General features: G+C 43.9%; 1 protein-coding gene across 3 annotated transcripts in view; it reads right to left on the bottom strand.

Annotated features, from left to right (window-relative positions):
- The window catches only part of UBAC2 (UBA domain containing 2), a 273,943-nt gene that overhangs the window by 45,435 nt on the left and 201,299 nt on the right, over positions 1-27,209 (bottom strand). For all 3 annotated transcript variants that reach the window (XM_062193990.1, XM_062193989.1, XM_062193988.1), the window contains 2 exons: positions 24,742-24,865; positions 20,017-20,064 (listed from right to left, as the gene is read on the bottom strand). In XM_062193990.1, coding sequence (XP_062049974.1) covers positions 20,017-20,064; positions 24,742-24,865 — 172 coding nt within the window. The remainder of the gene's footprint in view (positions 1-20,016; positions 20,065-24,741; positions 24,866-27,209) is intronic.

Below are 27,209 nucleotides of genomic sequence, written 5' to 3' on the forward strand. Positions count from 1 at the left end.
AGTCAGCAGTCAAATCTGGGAACTGAAATTGGGCACCCCGATTTGGGATGTGGACATCTTAACTGCTAGGGTACGACTGCTGTCCCTCACAGATTTTTTCCCAGCAATGAGCTGGAGACCATTTAGTTCAGTTTCCTTAGTTTACAAGCAGGGAGGCAGAGGCCCAGAGACTTTGGGGACTCACTGGTCTTTCTTCCGTTTGGCAATGTTCCTCTGTGCTGTAGAGTTTAAAGGAACCTCCTGATATCACTGAGAGGCCATTTTTGTAGAACCCTGGAGTGAACAGGCTTCTGAGGCCACAGAGTTACAAATTCCTACCACTCACGTGTGGGACGTGGCTGTCTTAACTGGCGGCCTAACTGCTAGGCCAAAGGCCCATCCCAAAATTATCTTTTAATTCTGTTTTCCATGAACATTCTGACATACCCTTGCACACCTGATGGGTATGTATCAGTGTGTTTAAAGCTGAATGAGATTATGCACAAAAGGTATCATATATTGAACTTATCCTTCTGTAAACAACTCGAAACATAAAGTAAAAGGCTCCACTGTTATTGGACACATTCATACGTAGTTAGTACAGGATCACAGAAAGCAGTTGTGTTAGGTAGGAAGTTAGAAATTAGCCTTTGTGTGTGAGAGGGTCTTATAGGAAACCGGTATCTACACAAGCCCAGCATCTACACTTCAAAGTCCTGCCCAGACCCTGATAACTTTATGGGTGGTCTCAGCCTTTCCCCCCAAGGAAAGCTCCTGGGAGAATTCTCTCTTTCCAGGACCAAATGGGTTACCTGGCCCGATAACATGGGCAATAAAACCTTCACAGATGCCCTAGGGGGAAGCTCCTTTGCCCCCCTCCCACAGGGCTCCCCAAACCAGGGAAGGAATTTCCTAATTTATACTCAGCAAACCCTTCATCCTGGAGGAGAAGGGGGAGGAGGTAAAGAGAAACTCCCTTAAAAACCTGGAGTCTGAACAAAGAATGTGAGCTCCGCTCTCTCAGCTCCCCGCTGAGCTGCCCACCTGGCCTGCCAGGTGTATTCCCTCCATTCAACCATGTGATCTTGTTTTCCCCCAGTCTGAGTGGGCATGCTCTTGTCCCCTCCATTCTGACGGATGCCCTGTCCCCACTAAAACCTTGCCACCTTGCTCTCTGTCTCACACCTGAATTCTTTCTTGTGTGAACACAAGAACCCCTGATTTCTCTCCAATGACAGTTTCTTCTACAGCGGGTGACACGGAAGGGGGATTTGGGGGGCACTATCTATAACACACACATTTTTTAAACAAAGAGATATATGAAGTAAATATGGTAAAATGCATAATGAATTGGAAGCAAGGAGCAGAAATCCCCTTTCTGAAGATTTGGTAAGAAGGAAAACAGAAAACAGGATGTATAATAGCAGAGTTACCTGGATTTAGCTGAAGACAGGAAAATGATATTGAAGTATGACAAAATCAAACTAGAACTATGACATTAGAATCAAGGAAAGAAAAATATTTTTATTTACCCATTTCCCCTTTAGCTGTTTTCAGTTCATGTGAAGATGGACTCTTTCAGGCTAACAAGCTCACGCACAGGAAAAGCACAGGAGTCTGCTCCGTGCAATGCTGACAGGCCATCTCACTTTCTTATGCTCCCTGAGGCAATGATGCATCTTTCTTCCTCTCTTGACTTCTAATCTATTTTGTGTCATTGTATTGAAACTGTGTCTTGTAGATAACATATCTTTCTTTCAAGTCCAATAAGACAATGTCAGCCTTTGGACAACAGTGTTTATGTAGTCACACTTAATGTATTTATGCAAAGATGAGTGGAATGGCTTCTTGTCTTCAAGCAAGAAAGAATTCAGATGCGCACGGTGAGAGAGCAGTGGTAAGCAAAGCAGCAAGGTTTTATGGAGTAGGGTGTCCATCAGAACAGATGGGCACCTCTGCCTGGGCATTCAGACTGGGGAAAGCAAGGTTACATGGTATAATGCACAGAATACGCCTGGCCGGCCAGGCAGGTGTCTCAGGAAGGAGCTGACAGCTGAGCGTGCAGTCTATAAGGGAATCGGATCCATTTCTTCCAGCATTTCTCCTTCCTTCCTCCCTCTTCTTCAGAACAAAGGGTTTGCTGAGTGTGACCTAGGTGAAATTCCTCCCAAGGCTTTATTCCCAGTGTTACCAGCCTGGGTAGCCCACTTGGCCCTGGGCAGGGAGGATTCCCTGAGGGAAGGCTGGGACCACCTGTAAAGTTCCTGGGGAATGGGCGAGACTCTGTAGTATGAAACACTGGACTGCTTCCAAGGCTGCTACATTCCTTTTTGAAGAAATTTGTGTTTTCCTCAGGCCCTTCACACACACAGGCTAATTTCTAACTTCTACCCAACATGTGCATCTGGTCACGGTTGGGTGCTGCTATTTGGGTCAAAGTCGGATCGTGCTATTTGGTTGCCAGTTGCCACACCTGTAGTTGTTCTTTTCCCATATTCTTTTGTGTTAACTCCAAATGTTTTTTAGTATCTCATTTTTACAATTTATTTATTTATTGCCTATATTTCATTTTTCCCCTCAGATTTGTCCTAGGGATTACAATCTGCATCTTAATTTATCACAATTTGCTGAGTTAATACTGAAATTCATTCAAGTACAATATAGGATGCTTGCAAGAATGCAGTCACGCTAGCATCTTCCCTACCCACTCTGCTACTTTTGTCTTACGCAGCATACCTATATACCTTATAAAACCAGTAGATTAACAAACTGAGAAATTAAGAGAAAAAAATCATGACAATGCACAGGTGTTGCCTGTACTCAGGGAGTTCACAATTTAGGAGGGGTTCTATATTTCCATGTGGGAAGAGAGGAATTGACAGAAGTCAAAGATCCTCACTCTCCTGCCCATGCCCACCTGTACCTTCACTATTAGATAAACTCTCACGGAATTGTGTTTTCCATCTCAGTGGAGCGTCCTATGAATACCCAGGAAATCATACCCGGTAATAAACCAACGCGACAGTGCAGATCCTGGCAGGGACAAAACGCGCCTTTGGTGCTCCCATGCTTCAATTTCTATCCTATCAGTTTGAATGTGAGCTCTGGGAGGGGGAGAATTTTGAGTGGCTTTGATCACTACCGCAGCCTCTGTGCCTACAGCAAACACTCTAAGTATTTACTGGGTAAATAGTCAATGGGTAGGTACTCCACAATAATAAATATATTGTCTTATGTTAGGAAAATGGTGCAGTTTTATCTATGGCGTGATCTACACCCTGACACCATGGTAGGCTCTAGCCCCCACTGCCATTACTGGAAGCGAGGTGGCCACATGGCCCAATCACCAGTGTCAAGCTCCACCCTCATCCTAATGGGATTCCCTGCTCCTGCTCTGCCTGCCCTTCGGCAAAGTTTTAAAAGGAACTGTTCCTGAACATGGGGCTCTCTTCTCTCTTGCTCCCCTTGCTGCTCGCTCTCCTCTCCTTGCTCCTCTCCTCTCTCTCTCTTCCTCTCCACCTCCTGACCTCCATCTCTGTCTTTCTTACACTCTCCTTCTCTCTCTTCCTTCCTTCCTTACTCTTTCCCTCCAGCCTGCTGGGTTTTCCCCAATAAACTCTTTCCCTTACTCCGGTGTTTGGTGTGTTTTGTGATGATCTTACACCTTAGACATTTTGTTTAATTTTTTAAAAGATTTATCTTTATTTATTTGAAAGACAGAGTTACAGAGATAGAGACAGAGAGAGGTCTTCCATCTGCTGGTTCACTCCCCAAATGGCTGCAATGGCTGGAGCTGAGTCGATCTGAAGTCAGGAGCCAGGAGCTTCTTCCAGATCTCCCACATGGGTGCAGGGGCCCAAGGACTTGGGCCATCTTCCACTGCTTTCCCAGGCCATAGCAGAGAGCTGGATCACAAGTGGAGCAACTAGGACTAGAACCGGCATCCATATGGGATGCCAGCACTTTAGGCTGGGGCTTTAACTCTCTGCACCACAGCGCTGGTCCCTGCCTTAGACCCTTTTAAAGGGCACTGGAAAGTTGCCACTAGACACACTTTTCTGGGTCCCATATTCATACTTTCCCACATGCCTCTGGCACCCCAGGATGATCTCAAATAAACAAAGTCCTTTTAAAAAATGCTTGATATTCACAAATGATTAGAATACAAAGAGCCCAAGTTTCCTACAAATATTTCATAACTACCACCCTAGACTATGATGAGATAAGATAACTGCATTAACTGTTGAAATCCTTACTTAGTATAGAGTTGGTCTTCTGTATATAAAGATAATTAAAAATGAATCTTAATGAAGAACGGGATGGGAGAGGGAGTAGGAGGTGGGTGGGACAGTTTGTACTTATGAAATTTATATTTATTAAATAAAAGCTTTGTATAAAAGTAACTGCATTAACTTTTACCTAATCACTACCAAAAATTTTGATTAATGTAATCACTTACTATATTAATATTTACAAATTAATTTTAACTCTAATTTTCATTATCTCAGAAACCTTTCTAATGAGACAGTTTTCTTGAAACTCATAGAGCTTGTTAAAAATAGGCTTTAAAGACAGACTGCATGCTTGGATTTGCATGTCAACAGGCCAGGGGAGACAAAAGAAGGGGTGGGGAGGCCCTCTGGGCTGGGGAAGCCCAAGATCAAACTGAGGGGCCACTGATAGAGACGGAAGCAGTAGAAGATCAGATAAGGCAAAAAGGAACAAAGAGTGTATATACCAGAGGACCAGCCAGAAGTACGGGAGCACTTGGGCCAGGAATCAGGAACCCCAGCTAGGAGAGGGACACAGAGGTCAGGCAACCAGAAGACGTTCCAGCCCATGTCTACTCCAGAAGGTTTAGGCCATGGCTTGAGGTTAAGGGGAGGAGCTCCCCAGACGCCAACAGTGGAGAAGTGATTACCTAGCAAGTCACACCAAAAACAACAGGAACTCATTCTTTTTCAGGCCACTAAAATCCACGGACACCAGTCACACACTCAGATTCATTAGCCTTTTTTGGAAGGGAATCACGAATGAATTAAGAAAAAGGAATAAAGAATTTAATCGTCTGGGTGGAAAACATGTGAAGCACTCGATTACAGAGAGTAACCTCCACTGTCCTCTGGCCTTATTTAGTGCAAGCCCGAAACCACCACAGGCCAAGGTGAGAAACCATGACCTGGCGATGACACCCAGGTGCTGATCTTCTCCAGCCAACTGTGGCTGAACAAAAACCCACCCAGCTGCTTTGCCAGAGTCTGGATGGCCGATGACGTTCAAGAAGCCTCCCTTCTAATGAGATGGCACTGCCTTTGCATGACAGGGACAAGCCAAAGGGACAAACGCGCCTTTGCATCTGGACCCCAGTTAACAGACTTTGTGTGCACTCAAGGCCCCAGGAAATCAGACTCACAGAGGCCTCATTTAGTCATTCAACAAATGTTTACTGAACGCTGTTATGTGCCAGGCTGTGCTCTAACACTGCAGCACTGGAACTGCCCTAAAGGACCTTACATTTTCCTATTCCTTCCTCTACACTGAAAATGCTAAAGAAAGAGGGAATTTTGGAAATTCCTTAATGTATTACCCAAAGAATGCACATGCAAATTAGGGATGCCTGAAGTTATTTTGGTCATTTGTGATTAATTCTGAAAACGTTCTTTTCAAGACAGAACCTTGTGGCTTTGGCAGTTACTGCAAGAGTCCTACTGATTTACCCTTTCAGTGGAAAAATGATGCCTATTGAATGCTCTAATCCTCTTCCATCTTTCACATGAGGGAATGGAATGACATTAACCAAAAGACTTTGAGGCATTCAACAAAAAACAAACGAACAAAAATACATTGAATATCCTTTTGGTTCTTTGGGAAACTGATTTGGAAGAGGATCAGAATTAGACTGATTGGGATTTGTTTGTAACAAATGGTCCTTTAAAAAAAAGTTCATTTTTGCTTATTTATTTGAAAGGGAGAGTGACAAGAGAAGGAGAGGGAGGGAGATAGGAACAGAGAGAGATCTTTCAGCCATTGGTTCATTCCCCAAATGTCCACAACGGCAGGGCTGGGGAAGGCTGAAGCCAGGAGAAGGAATTTCACCATGGTCTCCCACATGGTTGGCAGGAACTCAAGTACTTGAGCCATCCTCTGCTGCCTTACAAGCTCATTAGCAGGAAGCTGGACTGGAAGCAGAGGTAGTACTTGAACTCAGGCACTCCAACATGGGATGCATGCATCCCAAGGGGCAGTTTAACCCACTGTGCCACTATGCCCACCCATAAAAATCATCTTAGAAAGGGGTTCTTAGTTTTCCTTTTTAAAAATTCATATATTAGGAGAATTGGGTCAACTGAGCCAAGTACAAAACCTCAAACAACAGAGGCTTAAATAGGACATTTCTCTCTCCTGTTAGAAGAGTTTCAACCATCTTAACTGCATTAGGTAGCAGGAAGAAGGAAGTAAGGAAAGACTAAAGCATCAAAGGCTACTTAGGAAGCCTTCCCAGAAGTCCCTGCACAGTGTTCACAGCTTCCTGGCCAGGCTGCCAGGACCTTGTCCAATGTCTAAGATGCAAGGGAGGCTGGGAAATGTGACCTTTGAGTTGGAGAGCCAACTGCCTGAAATAAAACGAAGTTTCTGTTTCTAGGACGAACACACACTGGGAGGTAATTAGTGCCTCTAAGCACACAGAGTCTTAATTAGATGCTTAACTGCAAACAAACATATTTTAACTTCCCTTCTAACAAGAAGACCACTCCTTTAAAAAATTACATCCATTTTCATAAACTGGCTCAACAAAGTAAAAATTCAGAGAAATATGAGTTTATGCTGAAAATAATAAAGTGAATGTGAAGCTCTAAAAAGATTTATGGATTTATAGACATAGACTCAAGGGTGACAGACTCAGTGTCTTCCATCTAAAGCCAGGAACATCCCATTCAGTCCTTTTACTGAACATTTACTAGAAGTCATAGCTAGTGTAGTAAGGCAAGAGAAACAAAAGGTATAGACAGGAAAGAAAGGAAAGCATATAAACAAATCACATGATCACAAATTTAGAAAATTCCCTAGAAATCCACAGAAAAACTATAAGAAAAAAATGAAGCAAAGCTGTGAGATGTAATGGCAATACACTAAAATTGATTGTATTGTATATACTTGTTAGTTATTTGTTGTTACAAACAACTGGGAAAAGTTATAAAAACAATTCCATTTATAAATCTTCAAACAAATAGAATTGCTTATCAATACACTAAATGAAACATGTACAAGGCCTGTATGCTGAAAAATTTTAAAACTGCAAAGTGGAATTTTTAAAAAAAGATTTATTTATTTATTTGAAAGTCAGAGTTACACAGAGAGTGGAGAGGCAGAGAGAGAGAGAGAGGTCCTCCATCCAGCTGGCCCACTCTCCAATTGACCACAATGGCCGGAGCTAAGCTGATCCAAAGCCAGGAGCCAGGAGCTTCTTCCAGGTCTCCCACATGGGTGTAGGGGCCCAAGGACTTGGGCCACCCTCCACTGCTCTCCCAGGCCACAGCAGAGAGCTGGATCAGAAGCGGAGCAGCCAGGACTTGAACCGGCACTGCAGGTGGCAGCCTTTACCTGCTACTCCACAGTTCTGGCCCCATAGGGGAATTAAAGAAGAGCTAAATGCAAGTCAACATACAGACATACCATATTCATGAACTGAAGACTCGATATTGTTAAAATGGCTGTATTAACTTTCAATCACTGAGCAACAAATTAACTAAAACTCAGGAGTTTAACACAATAAGCATTTGCTATCCACACACTTTTCTTTCTGTGAATTAAGCATTGGGAGTAGTTTAGTGGAATGGTTAGGTTCAAGATCTTTCATGAAGCTGCAGTCAAGATGCCAGCATTCATCTGAAGAACTGTCTGGAGCTGGAGGATACGCTTCTAGGGAGGCTCAAAATCATAGTTGGAAAATTGGTGCTGATTCTTGGGCAGGAGGCCACAGTTTCTGGCCATGTGGACTTCTCTACAGGGTAGCTTCCTCAAGAGCAAATGATCCAAAAAAGGAGCAAAACAGAAGCAGTTGTGTCTTTTATGACCCACGCTTGGGAGTCATGCTGCCATTTTTTTTTTTTTTTGGTAACACTCTGTTCATTATAAGTGGGTCACAAAAGACAGTCTATACTTTGGGGGAAGGAAGTAAATGCCATCTCTTGAATTATAATGAATTAATCAAGATTTTAAAATTTTGCTCTTTGAAATATATCAAAAGGGAACAGAGAGGAAGGCCACAGACTGGTATAAAATTTTTATAAAACATGTCCAATAAAGGGCTTATATAAAGGATTCTTTCGACTCAATTAGAAGGCAAATAATTCAATGGAAAAAAAATGGGTAAGAGATCTGAACAGGCACCTTACAAAAGAAGATAAGCAGGTCTGGCATTCTGGCATAGAGGATACAGCTACCACCTGCAACATGGTGGCATCCCACATGGGTGCTGGTGTGTCCTGGCTGCTGCAGTTCGAACCAGCCCCTTCTAATGGCCTGGGAAAAGCAGCAGAAGGTGGCCCAAGTATTTGGATCCCTGCCACCCATATGGAAGAATTGGAAGAAGATTCTGGCTCCTGGTTGTGGCCTGGCCCAGCCCCGGCCATCACAGCCATTTGGGGAGTGAAGCAGTGGATGGAAGATCTCTGCCTCTATCTGTAACACCAACTTTCAAAAAAATAAATAAATCTTAAAAAAAAATAGAGGGCCAGTGCTGTGGCGTAGCGGGTAAAGCTGCTGTCTACAGTGCCGGCATCCCATATGGGTGACAGTTCAAGTCCCAGCTGGTCCACTTCTTAAACAGTTCTATGCTATGGCCTGGGAAAGAGGTAGAAGGTGGCCCAAGTCCTTGGGCTTCTATCTGTGTGGGAGACCCAGAAGCTCTTGTCTCCTGGCTTCAGATTGATGCAGCTCTGGCTGTTATGGCCAGCTGGAGAGTGAATTAGCGGATGGAAGACCTTCTCTTTTTTTCTCTCTCTCTCTCTCTCTGCTTCTGCCTCTTTATAACTCTGCCTTTCAAATAAAATAATTTTAAAAAAAGACACGCAAGTGGACACTAAGCACATGAAAGATGTTTAACATTACCAATCACTGAAGAAATGCAAATCAAAACCACAAGATTCCACTATACACCCACCAGAATGGCTAATGCTATGACTGACAATACCAAGTGTCTATAAGCATATGGAGCAATGGGAACTTTCATGCATTCATGATGAAAATGCAAAATGGTACAGCTACTTTGTAAAATAAGATGGCAGTGCCCTTTAATATTAAACATACACTTATACAATCCAGCAACTGTATTCCTAGAGAAGTGAGAACACATGTCCACAAACTAATGTACACACAGATGTTCATAACAGTATCATTCACAGTAACCCAAACTTGGGAGCACCCACATGTATAGCAACTGGTGTGTGGATAAGCAAACTGTGGGGCAGCCGTATCACAGATATGCAACAATAAGGAATGAAAGATTAACGAAACATAGACAAATTTCAAAAACATCATGTTAAGTCAAAGAAATAAAAACACACAATATTGCTTTAAATACGTGAAATTCTAGACAAAGGAAAGCTGTAACATTATTAAGAAGACCAGTAGTTGGCAGATGAGTCTGGGGACAGAGAGCAAAGGGACAGAAACTTTTCAGGGCAAAGGGACTGTTTTCCATCTTGACCACAGTGGTGGATACACAAGTTCACACAACCATCAAAACTGAACACAATGTACACCTAAAAACTGTGGAATTCTACTGCATGTAAACAGCATCTTGATAAACAACAAAAAGAGAAAAAAATTTCAAAAAATTGAATGTGAAGATCAAGAAAGATCTAGAAATTTATCAAAACATATATCTTAAATTTCATAAAACAGATGGGATTTTAGCAGAATAAAAAATATCTTTTAACCACAAAAATCTCCTGACACCCTGAAAGTAAATGTTCCCAGCTAGTATCATAAATACGGGAAGACTTTTGATAAAAAAGCTATGCTGTTATTTACAATAAATGAATTAAAATAGCATGTATGGATTTTACCACAGTTCTTTCCCAGAGGTTAACATCAATAGAAGAGAAATACCAACACTCTCTGCCTCAAAGCAGAAGGAACATTGGGCACTGCTATTTTGAAAAAAGCGCTAACAGTTTGAAGAGATAATCAGAACTGATTTAAGACCTCCAGTCTCTTCATAGGAAGACCCTATGGGAAAATGCTCTCTCCACCCCTGACTAGATAATCTACCATAATCTCTGCAGGGCAAAAGCCTGGGGGTTTCTGGGAAACTTCCTTATCTCCTCTTGTTCCTTTCCCAAGCAACAGTGCTGAAACAAGCCTGATCTATCTTAAATTTCCCCTGTCATTCTCTCTAAGTGACTCGTTATCTCAGGTTTTCCTATATGACAATGTGAGAAATGCCAAGAGGAGGAGTCTGTCAAAGGTGGGAACGTGAGCTGCATCTGGAATCCAGTGTGGGGAGAGAAGCAGCTCATTGTCTTGATGACCTTAGAAGACAAAGCATAGCTACAGTCCAGGTTCTCCACAGCAGAAGCAAACAGGCTGTCAACAAGACCATGTTTTCTTGGAGACTGGCCAGCCCACACAAGGCTGAAGAAAGTTGCTGGTTATGTCTTTCAGTGTCTTTGGGTACTTCAAAAACTTCTTCACATCCAAGACTGCCTTCCACAATTGTGTCTCCTTTAGTGATGAATGGGGAAGCATTTTAGTGATGTGGGTGGGGGAAAATCTAGAGATAGCTTTGTATGTAACCATCTTGTGGTTGCAACAGACTTGGATGAGGGTCTTGAGGTAATGCAGTGGAAGGCACTGGACTCACTGGACTCACAGACTGGATGCAGAACACCTGGCCTTTGTCCTAGCTCCACTCCTCATCAGATACACAATGTGCACCTCAGCATCCCCCCTCTACAGTGGGAAGTCTAGCTGCTCCACCACTAGAGAGAGCCCAGTAAGGCAACACACACTGAAGGCATCTTGACAATCATGTAATACTACAGATTTAAAAAAATAATAATCATGGTGTGGCCAGTGTTGTGACGTAGTGGGCAGAGCCGCCACCCACAGTGCCAGCATCCCATATGCACATCAGCGCGTATCTGGCTGCTCCACCTCCAATCCAGCTCCCTGCTAATGGCCTGGGAAAATAATGGAAGGTGGTCCAAGTGTTTGGGCCCCTGTCACCCATGTGGAGACCTGGAAGAAGCTCCTGGCTCCTGGCTTTGTGGCTATTCTCTTTCTATATATAAAACTCTGATTTTCAAATAAATAAATACTAAAAAAAAATAAATAAATACTAAAAAAAAAAAAAATGGCTTGCATAGTTACCCAAATGGGAGACCTGGATTGAGTTTCTGGCTGCTTCAGACGGCCCAGGTCATTGCTGGTACTTGGAGAGGGGTCCAGGGGATGGGAGCTTTCTCTGTCTCTGCTTACTCAAAAGTAAACTCAATAATTATTTATAGATTATATATCAAATATCAGACACTGTAAGATTACAAAGAGTAACTTAGAATTCCTAAAGAGAAGGACATGGTTCTCCTACAACTCGGCAGCAAAAATAATGATAATAATAATAACCTGATTTAAAAATAGGCTAGGACTTGAATAGAAGTTTTTGCAAAGAAGACACACAAATGGCCAAGAGGTACATGAAAAATACTCGCCACCACTAACCATCAAGGCAATCAGATTAAACCACAATCAAATTGCATCTCACACCTTTTAGGATGGTTATTATTAAACAACACAATCAAAAGACAAGTATTGGTGAGGATGTGGAAAAACTGGAACCCATATGTATTGTTGGTGGAATTGCACTGGTGCAGCTGGTATGGAAACAGCTTGGCAGGTCCTCAAAACTTTGCAAATAGAACACCCACATGATCCAGCAATCCCATTTCTGGGTATATATCCAGAAAAACTGAAATCAGGTTCTCAAAGAGACATTAGCATTCTCACATTCACCACAGCAGTATTCACAATGGCCAAGATACAGAAATAATGTAAGTGCCCATCAACAAATGAACAGAAACAAACTTTGACATATGTATACCATGAGCATTCAGCCTTAAAAATGAAAGACATTGGGGCTGGCATCCCATACGGACACCAGTTCGAGACCTGGGTGGCTGCACTTCTGATCCAGCTCTCTGCTATGGCCTGGCAAAGCAGTGGAAGATGACCCAAGTGCTTGAGCCCCTGCACCCACATAGGAGATCCAGAAGAAGCTCGTGACTCCTGGCTTCGGCCTGGCCTGGCCCAGCCCAAGCTATTGCGGCCATTTTAGGGAGTGAGCCAGCTGATGGAAGATGTTTTTCTTTCTCTGCCTCTCTTCCTCTCTCTGTAAAACTCTTTCAAATAAATAAATAAATAAATAAATGTTTACAAAAAAGAAAGACATTCTACAACATGTGACCACATAAATGAACCATGAGCACCTTTCGCTAAATGTGATAAGCCAGTCATAAAAAAGTACACAGTTCATGATTCCACCAACTCGAGGAATCTACGGTAGCAGAAGTCACAGACTCAGAGAGTGGAATGGTGCCGGGCAGGGGCCAGGGGAAGGGGGGGAGGGAGCTGCTACTCAATGGCCTAACACTCAGTGACGGAGGAGAGAGGCTCTTAGATCCCATGGACAACACTGTACCTCTATTGACAACAATGCACTGAAAAGTTTGTTAGGAGGGTAGGTCTCACTAAGTATCCTTATTGCAGTGAACACTATATAGGCAAAGAAAGGAAGACCAATGATTTAGAAGATTTAGAAAATGCATAAATGGCAGTAAGCTTGTGTTGCAAGAAGGGCCATAATATGAAGGAGCTGCACATGGTTATGCAAAGCCACCTTGTAAAGAGCACAGACGCCAAGGCTATCCGCCTTACATCTGAATTCTGCCTCTACTACTTAGCAGCTTGTGCAAATTACTTAACTTCTCTGTGCCTCACTGTCTTCATTTACAAACTGGGATAATATTTCCTCTATTAAGAAAATATCTGTAAAGTGCTGAGAAAAGAGCAATCAATAGCAGCTTTCTCTGGTTCTTCCCAATTTCAATAGCTCTAACAGGACTCACTTCTTGTTCACATTACTTGTTATCTGTGGTCTTACACCACATGTCCTCTTCCTTCCAGGGTCTGGAGGAGCTGCCCCTCTCCGGCCCAGGCTTGTCTCAGGGCAAAGGGAACAGAGCAATGGTGGAACCACACAGTGGCTCAGAGAGCTACTACTGCATGCGGAATTTGTCACGTCTTTTCAGTGGCTCATGTTAAGTTACAGAACAAAGTCTCATGTGAACAGCAGGGAGGAGGGCAGGTAGACAGGGACAGAAAGTATTTTGAGCAAATGTAGCTGAGTAAACAAAAATATCTGAACAACTAATATAATCTCCCACAAGTGCCGGTTCACCATGGGAGCTGTGTGTTTGCGAAAGAAAAAAGTTACTGCATAATGGCTAGGATAATAATAACAGGCTAGGATGAGACATCTGGGGAGTGAGAAACATCTGGTTTGCTGACACACGGGGGAAAAGGATGTCAAATTTGGAAAAGCTTTAAGAGAAGGCACGCTTTTTATCTATAGGTAAAAGAAAAATTGTGAAATTAAAAATGTATAGCTATATTTAAAAGGTACTTCTTTCAAATCACTTTTACCAGGACATTGGCATAATTTCATTTCTTCTGCCCTAAGCACTTAAAAAAATCACATGTCTACCAGCTGCTACCTCCCTGGATCACACCTTCTGGTAAGACAGCCCTGGTCAGCCCTGGCTGCACAGGAGCTGCCACAAGGCCGAGTTTGGATGGTTTCTTCCACTCAGTCCAGACGACGTGAGCACAGGACAGTAGACAGGGAGGAGAAGGAGGGAGGGAGGACAAAGTAGGGGACAGAGTGCATGAATCAGTAGTAATGTGAGGATCGTGCGTGACGTGCACGGCACCAGTACACACTCAGGTCAGTGCTGGAAGAATGATTGTGCCTTTAACCATAAAAGAATGAAAGCGCTCTCTCAACACGGGTGTTCCCTAAAGATCGACTGGTCATCTTCTACTTGTGCACATGGTCCCTATAGGCCAACCAACCTCATGGCGTTAACCATTCTTGATTTCTCTTAAAGCTTCTGTTCTCACTTACAGTGAGCTGCTACACAATAACCCACCTCCCTAAAGTAACTGGAAGCCTTGAGCAACTCATGAGTTATCTGAGCTGCCACAGTGCCCCCACCCCGGGTCCTTCTGGTGAAGACATCTAGGAAAGTAAAGGAGAAATGGCCAAAAGGGAAGCAGGAAGAGAAGAGTGAGATGTGCATGAGCAGGCGGGCATGGAGGGCTTCACACCACAGGACCACCTGCCCCGGAAGCAGGTCACAGCCCCAAGACTGACTCTTCACAGTCCTCCAGAGCGATCTGTTTCCATCTTTAGAACTACTGTGGACAGGAGAGACAAAGGCAAATCACAGCCCACAAACGAGCCGCCCAGCAGCCCCCAGACACATGCTTTCCTCCGCCCTTCCTGTGACTTAGAACACGACTTCGGTATCTGACACCATCACAAGTGTTTTGGTTTGAAAATCTTTAAAGATGCCCAATGCCACAACAAGTAATCTGGACTCAGCCCACATTCAACGTCCTACATAGTTTGCTGCCAGCCTACTTTTCTAATCTCATTACTGGGTAGAACCCATTTGTTTTCACGTTAAGGCTGCTTGATCAGGAGATGTTCTAAGTCCAATGCTCTGCACAGAAGTCACACGTGCAGGAGATGTCACAGTGCAGGGTCCTGTTAAAGGGAAAAAATCCTGCATCTGAGAAATACAGGCCTGTCTGTGAATTTGCTCTTAAGATCTTGAAAGAGGCAAAAAAAAAAAAAAAAAAAAAAAAAAGGTAAATCTATGAATCATAATAAAACAGAAAGGTGGCAAAAGCAGGCTCTTCCTGCTTCAAACATGCCAGGATCGGATCGGGCCTGGGCCCCAGCTTTTGAGAACTAGGGTACACCCGGGGCAATGACTCACTACTATGATTCATTCAACTGTAGAAAATGAAGAAGTGTTGGGACGTGGCGCTCTGCAGAACCACATAAAGAATTTGAACAGAGTTCAGTAAGTAACGCTTTCTTTAAGGAAATTAAAGTATTCATTTATAACAAGCCCACAACGGTCATGAACATATGGAATGGCCTCAATTTCTGAAACTCTTCCACAGAAGTCATTAAGAACAGTTGAACACAGGGGTGTTGATATGGTAGAAGCAGACTAAAAACCTAAAAGAACTTGCTTAAACTGAAATGTTTCACTTGACTAGCACGGTCAAGCTTTCCAGTTACAACTGTACAACCTTTCGTGGGCACTGTCAGATTTGAGGTATTAAATGTTGTCAGATCTGTCACAGGAGGAAGACCACACAGGAACCTTTCCCAGCGACACGTGTGACTAGCGTGAGGAATCTTTAAGCACAACTGGGTGTCCTCACCCCTCCTGGGCAGCCGCAGGGGTCTGTCAGAGCTCACCACATGGAACTGAAGAAGAGGCTGTCCTAGGCCAACAAGGTCATCACTGCTCCCAGGAGACTAAAAACGTTGTTTTCCCTTAACCAGGGAAATAACTGAGCCCTCGCTCTTCCCTGTACCATCAGTGAAGACGCGAAGCAGGCTCCACCCTAGTGAAGTACAACAGTGATGGAATCTATTGGCCTTTTCTTTTAATCAGATTTTAAAAAATTAAGTATTCAGAGACATCTGACACAATGAGAGAAAAACCAGCCTAAGAGAAATTAATAAATCAATAACTAAATAAAACAAGTGCAGGGCAGAGCCGGCAGTGTTCCAGAAAAGCATGAGTCAAGATTTTGGTCTCTATGACAACAGATGGCAAATGACTAATGTTTTACCCAAATATCTTTTTTAAATAAATCTCTTTCTCTTGAAAAAGACGGTAACTGCCAAACTGAAATAAAATCACTTCCCTAAGGCAGATAGCACGTTAGGTGAACTGCTGGCTTCTATACTAAAAGGTGAAATCTCATCAACAGGTCTTATAAAATTGCCCCAAAACACTGAACATATCTGTGCATTTCTTTTTGGTAGTAAAACTGTGTTTTTAGCATTTTATTTAATATAAAACAACAAAAGGGAAGTCACTTGATTGATACAGGAAGAGAAGTCATGTTGAGAAAGAGACATCTGGAATTTGTGAATTCACATTTGTGAATCTCAGATGTTGAACAGTCAGGGGTGTGTAAACCAAGTGCTCAAAAATAATTCTAATGTCCTTCCTTGCAATATTTGTTTATGAAGTACATCATACTATATTATGAAACATTTCTCATGAAAATAGATTTTTCTAGACAGATTTAAAAAGAAAATATTCATTTAGTTCAAAACAAGCACTAACAACATTTACAGTATAGCAGGAAAGAAAACTCACTAGGATTATCCTTGACAACAATCATTTTATTTTATTTTTGAAGATTTATTTATTTGAAAGGCAGAGAGAGAGAAAGAAACAGAAAGAGAGTGATCTTTCATCTACTGGTTCACTTCCCAGATGCCTGCAACAGCCAAGTCTGGGCCAAGCTGAAGTCAGGAGCAAGTAGCTTCTTCCTGGTCTCCCACATGGGTGGCAGGGGTCCAGGTACATGGGCCATCTTATGCTGTTTTCCCAAGCACATGAGCAGGAAGTTGGAACAGAAGTAGAGGAGGGGCTGGCATTGTGACGTAGCAGGTTAAGCTACTGCTTACAGTGCTGGCATCTCCAAGGAGCTCCAGTCTGAATCCCAGCTGCTCCACTTCCTATCCAGCTCCCTGCCAATGCATCTCCCAAGTGCAAGATCAGGATGGGAGTTCCTGGCTCCTGGCTTTGGCCTGCCCCAGTCCCAGCTGCTGTGGCTACTTGGGGAGTGAACCAGTAGATAGAGAATCAATCTCTCTCTCTTCCTCCCTCCCTCCCTCCCTCCCTCTCTCTCTCTCTCCCCCCCCCCCCTTCCATCCCTCCCTCTCTCACTCTCCCCCCTCTCTCTGTAATTCTACCTTTCAAATAAATAAGTAAATCTTAAAAATAAGAAGAAGTAGAGGAGCTGGAACTCAGACAGCTAACTGAAATGCCAGCTGGCATCACAAGGGGTGGCTTAGCCGGCGGCACCACGATGCTGGCCCCAATAGCAATCCTTTTAAACAAACATGGCCAGTGTCATCTAATTATGGTGGTAATAAGAACAAAGTTAATATGAGGATATATCTGATTTTTGATCATAGTAGATCAGTGACTTCAACCGAATCAGTTATTGTATAAGGGGAAAACTTAGTTGTCTCAGAAGCATTTATTACTAGCAGAATTCTTTGAAATACTAAATTGTCTTGGAATTATATTCCAAACAGTATATAAGTCTAGTCATCCTTCTGAAACAAGCTATATTTTTCATTTTAAAAATTCTTTAAGCTTATTGTTCCTTTTAAAAGTGGAAAATGGGCACCACACTACTGTTAAATAGTGTGCTAGAGTAGACTGTGCTCACAACATGTGTATTTTAGATTTTTAAAAAAGACTACGTGGGTGGGGGGCAGTGCTGTGGCGAACCGGGTAAAGCTGCCACCTGCAGTGCTGGCATTCCCATATGGGTGCCAGTTCGAGTCCCAGCTGCTCCACTTCCGATCCAGCTCTCTGCTATGGCCTGAGAAAGCAGAAGATGGCCCAAGTCCTTGGGCCCCTGCACCCACGTGGGAGACCCGGAAGAAGCTCCTGGCCCCTGGTTTTGGATCGGTGCAGCTCCAGCTGTTGCGGCCATCTGCCTCTCCTCTCTCTAACTCTGACTTTCAGATAAATAAATAAATTATGGGTGTTTGTTCTGGCCCCGGCTCCTGATTCCAGTTTCCTGCAATGTGGCTCCTGAGAGCAGAGGACATGGCTCAGGTATCTGGGCTCCTGCTGCCCATGAGGAAGACCTGGATTGAGTTCCCAGCTCCCAGTGCCAGCCCAGCTCAGTTGCTGTCGCAAGCATATGGGGAGTGAACCAGTGGACGGAATTCTCTCTCTCACTTCGCCTCTCAAGGAGATTACAAAGACACGAAAAATGGATCCTCCAATTCTTAAGCACCAAATGTCTCAAAATCAAACTTTCTGAGGGGACTGTGAGCACTTAATCTACAGCCAGGATTCCAAAACACAGAAGAAAGAAAGGAATATTCCAAGACACATAAGCACATGACGAATGATTGAAGTAGGGTACGGATACCGAGAGGAAATGAAACAGCAGTAAACCAACACAAGGAAACAGCGCACACTGCGGCTCCTCTCGAACTCCTGAACAGTTCAGGGAGATATCCACTAAGGACCCACGGTCCTCACTGCTGAGGCAGATACAACACACGAAGGGAGAAACAGTGAATCTTCAAGCAAGTCTCACTGTCGAAGCCCTGAGTTCTCGATTTGTTGTCTGCAGGCTAATTAGGGCACTGTCAAACTGGCAGTTGTGGCGGGGATGAGATGATGGGCGGGGTGCGGTGCCTGGCAGCTGTGCCCAGAGAGTCTGACTCCAGCATGTCCTGAAGCCAGCCCAAACCTTACGAACACTAGCTGGCACAGGTGCTCTGAAGGCCTCCTAGCGGGGTTCAGCTCTGTGGTCCTGGATAGGTGAGAAAATGTTTAGGGAAGGAAAAACACAGTGACTTCAAGCCCCAGGATTTTGGCTGACAGCACAACAGCTGTGGGGAATGAAGTTGGTTCAAGTGTAATGCGGCAAGGAAATACAGAAAAGGAATAACAGAGCTTAAAGGAAGTAGGGAGGTGAGCAGGTTTAAAGAATTACATAAATGACCTAAAATACCAGTCATTCCCTCTGTCCTCCCCTCCTCCCCACAAAAAGATAAGCAGTGATAACTTACTTAAAACGGCTGCAGTGGAATGCAATGATTCCCAAATTATCTCGCACTGGTATTACACTCGTTACTATGAATCCACCTTAGAAATTCCTTAGTCTTTTCCAAGAAAGAAATTAAAACTGTTCTCCATACACACTAGTTACACATTTAGTTTTATACCTTTGGGGTTTTAAATTCAAACCATGGATGAAGGATAGAACCCAACTTCATGCTCTCAACGTACTTAAAATGCTTCTATAGAGTTCGGTTAGGACAAATGCTTATCATTAAAGTAAGCTAAAGTCACATGGCAATGGGAGCAGGGAAGAAATTCTAGCACACAGGAGCAGGGGTGTTTGGTGCAGGAGCTAAGTTGCTGCACAGGACACCTGCATCCCATTCTGGACTACCTGGCTTGAATCTCAGCTCCTTCACCTTTGATTCAGCTCCCTGCTAATGGCACCCAGGGAAGCGGTAGCTGATGACTCAAGTACTGGAGTCCCTGACACCCACACAGGAGATCCAGGTGGGGCTCCTGGCTCCGACATGACCCAGCTGTTGTGGGCATTTGGGGAGTGAATGAGCATGTGAGATCTCTCTCTCTCTCTCTCTCTCTCTCTGAATCTCTCTGTCTTTCAAATAAAATGAAAATAAATATTTTTTTTAAAATTAGGAGCCAGGTGTACTCCCTGCTTCCCAGGCTGGCCACAGACGCCATGAGTCTTCGGTCAGCTCCAATGCACCTGACTTTCCAGTCAGCCTTATTTTTTTCCCTTGCATGACAGTATGTCTCTACAAAACATGGAGAACATCTCAATATTTTTAGTGAGTCTAACTTCTCCATTTTCTGTCATTTTCCCCCTTTTCTATGAATTAGACCATTCATGTAACAACACTGACAAAAAACTTAGCTAAACTTTCACCCAAGTTACTTTGAAAACAGAGACCAACAAGCATCCGCCAGCCTGTTTTCATCACCACCTAAGCAAACAGTGGTGAGCCACACCTGACTTGGTTAAGAGACAGCTGAAGGCAGCCGAGGACAACCCACAGCTCAATCTGACATTTTTCCTAATTTTTTTTTTTTTTTCAGAAGAGAGAGGGGACTGAAGGAAAGAAGGAATGACACTTACAAGTCCACTTATGGCTACAATCCAGATGTAGGAACCAGAGGTGAAAAGCTATAAAAGAAAAAAGAAAGGCAACTAAAAATGAAATTCAACTGTTAGTCACAGCACATTTATTTGACATAACTATAGTCACTAAGTATTAATGATATATGTCATAATGTAGATAAGCACATAGAAAATTAATAGATATCAATTCTGTTATTTAAAGGTAAATAATTTTTTATGCCAAGATTTGATTTTCTATAGCCTAAAACAGATCAGCTGAATCTGGCCCACTTCCATGTAAAGAAAAATAAATAAAATTCAAGAACATTCTTATTTTCAATAGGTATTAATTAACTTCAGTAAGATACACACATTAGGAAATTGTTAGAATTAACGACATACAACACAGGGTAGTCACCATCCCATGTTCGGTGTTAGGTAATGACAGAAGATACTCGCTTACATAATCTTATTTTGATTTCTTATCATTGTGACCCTAATTTATGTGGGAAGAACTCTACCCACACACAGGCTCATGTCTGAGGGTCCCCCTCTTAAATGCTGATTATTCTCATTCTGATGCACCCAAAGAAAAGCAAACTAAGTAACAATACAAACCAAATCAATGGCAAAAGTAATTAAGAGTTAGGTCTCATTAAATCTCTCCCTTTGGTTCCCAAATCATTCATATCTGAGAGTTGTGCTCAGAATTTAAAAAAAAAGTACTCCGGCATTTCAAAGTGTTCCTGCAAGAGAGAAAGGACGTCTTACTCGTGTTCATTTCTAGACCTTTAGATCGAGAGTGTGAAGTGCTCTGATCGCAGAGGAAGAAGCAGGATGCACAAGCAGGAGAGGCCGGGTTCACTGCTGACACCGCACCAGACGAAAACCTCAAAGTCTGGCACTTACTCAGGACACAAGGCGAGAAGACACACAGGAAGGGCAGGACAGGGCAAAGGGCAGGTGCAAAGGAGGCTGCAGGCTCTGCTCCAGTGCCTGCTCACCTGGTAGAGGGCACCAGCTGCCACCCTCAATGTAATCTCTGATCTAGCACTGATGCTTGTTCAGTGTAACTGACTCTGATACTAAGCATGAGAATTATACCTACATTTTGCTGTAGTTCTCTTCTAAAAATAGAACCTGTGAGGTAGGTATTAAGGTGCAGCAGTTCAAAGACGCTGTTCACAACGCCAGGATCCTATGTTGGAGCACTGGATCCAATTGTGGCCACGCTGCTGCTGCTGCTGCTTCCTTCTCCTCTTCTTTTTCCTCCTCCTCTTCCTCTTCCTCTCCTTTTTATTTTAAGACTTATTTATTTGAAAGTTAGAGTTAGAGAGAGGACACAGAGAAAGAGAGAGATCTTTTATCCACTGATTCACTCCCCGAATGGCTGCAATGTCTGAGCTGGGCTAAGCCAAAGCCAGGAGGCCGGGGCTTCTTCTGGGTCTGCCATGTGGGTGCAGGGGCCCAAGGACTTGGGCTACCTTCTACTGCTTTCCCAGGGGCATTAGCAGGGAGCTGGATTGGAAACAGAGCAGCCAGGACTGGAGCCAGTGCCCATTTGGGATGCTGACACGGCAGACAGCAGCTTAACTGGCTTAGCCACAACACCAGGCCCGACTCCATTTCCGATCCAGCTTCTTGCTAATGTGCCTGGGAAGACAGCAGATAACGAACCAAGTACTGGGTTCCTGCCAGCCATGTGGAAGACCCAGATGGAGTTCCTGGCTTCTGGCTTCAATCTGGCTCAACCCCAGCTCTTGCAGGCATTTGGGGAGTGAGCAAAAAGCAGCAGTGGATGGAAGGCATCTGTGTTTCTCCCTCTCCTAGTCACTCTGCCTTTCAAATGAATGAACTGATGAATGAACCTTCTTTAAAAAATTAAAGGAAACAGAACCAATGAAAAGCCAGCTAATAACACTTTGAACGTGCTAGGGAACTGCTTTCAAAACTTTTCAGGGGCCGGTGCTGTGGCGCAGTGGGTAAAACTACTGCCTGCTCTGCCGGCATTCCCATATGGGCATCAGTTTGGGTCCCAGTTGCTCCACTTCCAATCCGGCTCTCTGCTATGGCCTGGAACAGCAGTAGAAGATGGCCCAAGTCCTTGGGCCCCTACATGCACGTGGGAGACCTAGAAGAAGTCCCCAGTTCTTGGCTTTGGACCGGCTCAGCTCCGGTCGTTGCAGCCATCTGGGGAGTGAACCAGCGGATGGAAGACCTCTCCCTATCTCTCTCTTCTCTCTCTCTCTGCCTCTCTGTAACTGCCTTTCAAATAAATAAATCTTAAAAAAAAAAAAAAAAATTGACACCTTTTCAGACACTGAACTCACTGAATCCTCCTCACCTGATGAAGGTATTCTCACTCTCACCAACTCCACAGGCCGGATGGCCCTGGGGGCAGAACTCCACAGCTCTTCCGAGCTGCCGTCTCACACCCACGTGGGAGAAGTATACCATTTTTTCAGTTAATTAAATGACTTGCTTTAAACTCTTAAGCCCCTCCTCTTATTGCACGTTGGTCCCAGTTGTGTCCCCTCGCATTTGGACAGTGTGTGAGTGTGGGCTCTCTCTCACGCTGGGTTCCTTGAGAACAGGTGCCATCTCTCACAGGCCATCCCATCCTCCAGAGCCTCAAACACAGGACAGTCATTACAGGACTGGCTCTCAAGCCATCGGATACTTAAGTGACCCTTCACAAGTGCTCTGGCTTTTCTGACAACAACGGAAGTCTCATTCACCCACTCACTCATTCGTTTATTCAACAAATGCCCCTGGTTGCAAGTAGCTGGGATGGGGAAACAGAAAGGCACAGAAATACATGTGAAGGCCAGAGAGGAGGGAGGCAGCTGTCCTAGGAGGAAGGAGTCCAGTCACATAGGCTACAGGGCAGGGAGGGGCAGAGTAGACAGAGGACAACAAGAACAACCCTGGACACACCATTCATGCTGCGTTCGGATTTTTACTAAGGAGCCACCAGGGGTCCCCCTCTATTTCCTGATATCAACTGGACTTCACGAAGTTGCTGGAATGATATGAAAATGTTAGCAGTTTATATTATTTTGAACATGTATCTATGGCAGTTCCATGTGAGTTTCTGAGTTTCAGGTGGGCCAATAGGGTACTCCTCCTGGGAGCCATGTGCAACGCTGCAACAGTACTGCAAGCAATGCCCCTCTCTCCACTGAGCGCCCCCCTTAACAGATTAGACATACTATTTATTTTGTATTCACAAATTCAGAATAATCAGTGTCATAGCTAAAGATCTAAATTATAAATAATAGGAACCAACTGATTCAGATCATATTATCTGCTCAGATTATACCACATATCAATACTATTATGTCCACTCCTTATAATGAACCTGAAAGTAGATGCTGCTTCCCCATTTGTAAAAGTGGAGGTTAAGAAAAGGTAAGTGACAAAGCAAATAATTATCAGGCCACGTCATTAAGCCAAAGTAGATTCAGGCTTCAAACACCTTCCACACGGAGTTCCTTCTGCATCATTAGAAAAAACGTTTTTCACCCTCAGAGATGCTAGGCAACTTCAGAGTTGGAAGGGAGCACACTCATAGCCAATATGAGGCCCCAGGGGTTCTGTGATTTGACCCAGATCTCATGGGCAGTGAAGGCCATGCTAATAGAACTGTTCTCCTGAGCCAGGTCTGGGTGCTTGTCGTGCGTTCCACACTGCTTCTGTTGTAACCACTTAGAAAACACTGAGCCTGCTATGGCAAACCCAAGTCGTCACAATGCGCTGCAGAAGGCTACTGGTCTATGTGAGTGTCAGGTAGGAGATGTGGGAGTGTACAGGTATGGGGGTTGAGAGAGGGACAATAAACAGATTTCATGAGAAACGGCTGTAAATGCAGTAAGGAAACAGGGTCTTGATGAGCATTGATAACACAGTGACGGCAGACTAGAGAAGTTAGAGGAAATGCTAAAGGTTAAAAGGGGAGGGAGAGGCACTGTAAAGTGATGCTGGCATCCGGTTTGAAACGTGTGGGATAAGGAATGCTATGAGTATCACTCAGTGGATCAAAAGGCCAAGCTACACATGGTGCCACAGGAAGACTTAGAATAAAACTATATGAAACGCCGTGAGAGCAAAGGGACAGGGACAAGTAGGACAGACACAGAAACAGAAACCGGCAGCAGGGAGCACCGTGCACTGAGTCCTGGCGAGGAGAGCACATTCTAATTTCAGCCAGGCAGTAGGGACCCGAGCAGACCCCGCGGCCAGCGGCAGCCCTGCCCTCGGGGCTCCCCAACGCGGAAGGACAGAAGGATGGCTCTCACGCTTCTTGAAAACCCACGGCTCAAGCAGAGCTCTTCTGCAGAGCTTTCACTGTGGCTCTGTCTTCATCAAATCAACTTTTTGACACTGATTTTCCACTTTCCACCTTTTAACTCTCTTCTGTTTCCACTGCAAAGCATGATTGTTAAAAAGTACTTACATGTACTTGTACAATGAAATCAAAATATTTTCCACTGATACAAATTACAGTGAAAGCTCTTATCAGATTTCTAAAGGCTATGAGAGCATTCTAGTACCTTCTACACCTTGATGTTCTTGTTCTGTAACACTCCCTTTGAACACTTGATACAGATCATGAAGCCAAACTTATGGGGGAAAAAAACTGTTTTCAAGGAGATCAAATGAGAAGACAAAGAAAAAAAAAGAAAAAAGAAAAAAAAAAAAGATCCGGTTAAAGAAATGTGAAAATAAAAATGCATACTGTACCTGTAGTCCCAATATATAAATCAATGTCTTGTTTGTGATGGACAACGGGCCCAGAATTTGTGCCACTTGGACTCTTGGTATGGAGCAGTAAAATGGTACAAACAGAGCAAACACAGGCGCCAGGCTATGCAAACAAATAAAGAAAAATCACTGTAGTGTAAGACTGAATTTCAAATATCAATGGCAGATGGATACTTGAAGCAAGGCTGCTTATAATTTTATATTTGTCTGAAAGCATAGATACATAGGTTGGTTTCTAAACATGTATTACATCTAAAATAATTTGTACTTATATGGAACACTTTATGAAAACCCTAATTATTCTACTCTTGCTGATCCTCCCCAAACCACAGCAAAGGAATGGGGTAGCATCTACCAGTCAATAGTGAGAGAATTCAAAGTACAGCCTATAGAGACCACGGTTGTCTGAAGGACTAAGGAAAGAGATCAGCAAACTCCACGCAAGAAATATCACAGTCAGATCCAAAAGCCTCATGGTAGACTCCGTCCAGTGATGTCACCACAGCATCTTTTTTTAAACATTTTTTAATTTTTTTTTGACAGGCAGAGTGGACAGTGAGAGAGAGACAGAGAGAAAGGTCTTCCTTTTCCATTGGTTCACCCCACAATGGCCGCTGTGGCCGGCGCACTGCGCTGATCCGAAGCCAGGAGCCAGGTGCTTCTCCTGGTCTCCCATGTGGGTGCAAGGCCCAAGCACTTGGGCCATCCTCCACTGCCCTCCCAGGCCACAGCAGAGAGCTGGACAGGAAGAGGAGCAACCGGGACAGAATCCGACACCCCGACTGGGACTAGAACCTGGGGTACCGGCGCCGCAGGTGGAGGATTAGCCTAGTGAGCCGTGGCGCCGGCCACCACAGCATCTTACGCTGCTCATCACTCCTGCCCATGCTCCTTCGATTCCTTCCTGCTTCTGTCTTAACCCTTAGTTCTTGCCGGTTTCCTGACAATTTCCCATCCCTTCCTCCTACCCTCCCCAGGCTGCCAGCAGTCTTCTTTTCCCGATCCATTCTATGGCTTCAACTAAGAAAATGAAATGAGTTCCAAAGCCACCTGCCTGTCCCTCACTCTGGCTCTGAAGCTCAACTTGACACCTTCTGAAGCTGCTCGAGTTTACTTAAAAATCTCACTTCTTGTCAGTCCATCTCTTCTCTTCCCAAACCACAACAGCCCCGCCCATGTCCCTCTGCTGCTTACACACCTTCCTTCCACAGGTACCTGGTATTCAAGGGTGAAATTGAAGTATTATTATGAAATAGCAAGTCTTGCAATTCTTTCTTTCCTTTTACTTTTTTTAAAAAACCATTTTATTTGGACCTGCCCTGGAGTCGAAGGATGCCCAGGTCAGAGCCACAGATCTTATTGGCTCTAAGCTGAAAAGCCCTTCACTCAGCCCAACTTCCAAAGTGACCATTGCAGCTGAGGGGATGGTCAAGTAGGGTCAGCAACATTGCAGGCAGAACTGTAAATTTCTTGTTAGAGATGCCCCTTGCCTTTACCTGGCCAGCTCTCCTCCCAGGCCAGCCAAGTAATGAAAGTCAACAGAGTGCCTTCCCCTAGGAGGTTCACACCTCCCTTAGGATATACCCCATGTGAAGAGATAGATAGGTCTGGGCCTCTGAATTTACAAGGCCTAAAGCCCACCAGATTATTATCAAGCCCCTTCTATCAGGTTCTATTTGCCTCTCAATCAGAAAACTTAATTGTAGCTTAGACAGCACCTTTCTTAGCTCCTCTAATAATGACTCTGTCCTTTGTTCTAGACCCTGTCTAGCACACTCGGGCCTCATTCCTGTGTAATCATAACCTCTACTCTACCACCAATGGCTCTACTCCCAACCTGTGTGTACTGATGGTCCTCTTCCCCACTTAATGCTGTATAATTGTTCAAACCTGGTAAATGCCACTCTTAGGATCATTGGTTACTATCCTCACTCTGTCTTTTATGACCTTGTCTAAATATGATCAGAGTCGGTAAACTTGGAAGGCTTCCATAGCCTTGGCAACTCATGACGATAGCCTAGGATGGTTACTGGCGCCATAAACTAGAGTGTCAATTTGTTGGGTCAACAACAGGAGCCACTGTGCATTTGCTCCTCATGCGGGATCTCTGTCCTTAATGTGCTGTACATTGTGATTTAATGCTATAACTAGTACTCAAACAGTATGTTTCACTTTGTGTTTCTATGTGGGTGCAAACTGTTGAAATCTTTATACTAAATTGATCTTCTGTATATAAAGAGAATTGAAAATGAATCTTGATGCAAATGGAAGGGGAGAGTGAGCAGGAGAGGGGAGGGTTGCGGGTGGGAGGGAAGTTATGGGAGGGGGAAGCCATTGTAATCCATAAACTGTACACTGGAAATTTATATTCATTAAATAAAAGTTAAAAAAAATAAGCAAAAAAAAACCATTTTATTGAAATATAATATACATACCAAGAAGTACAC

Source organism: Lepus europaeus, chromosome 6 (assembly GCF_033115175.1).
Source record: "Lepus europaeus isolate LE1 chromosome 6, mLepTim1.pri, whole genome shotgun sequence".
In the NCBI taxonomy this organism is placed as follows: domain Eukaryota; kingdom Metazoa; phylum Chordata; class Mammalia; order Lagomorpha; family Leporidae; genus Lepus; species Lepus europaeus.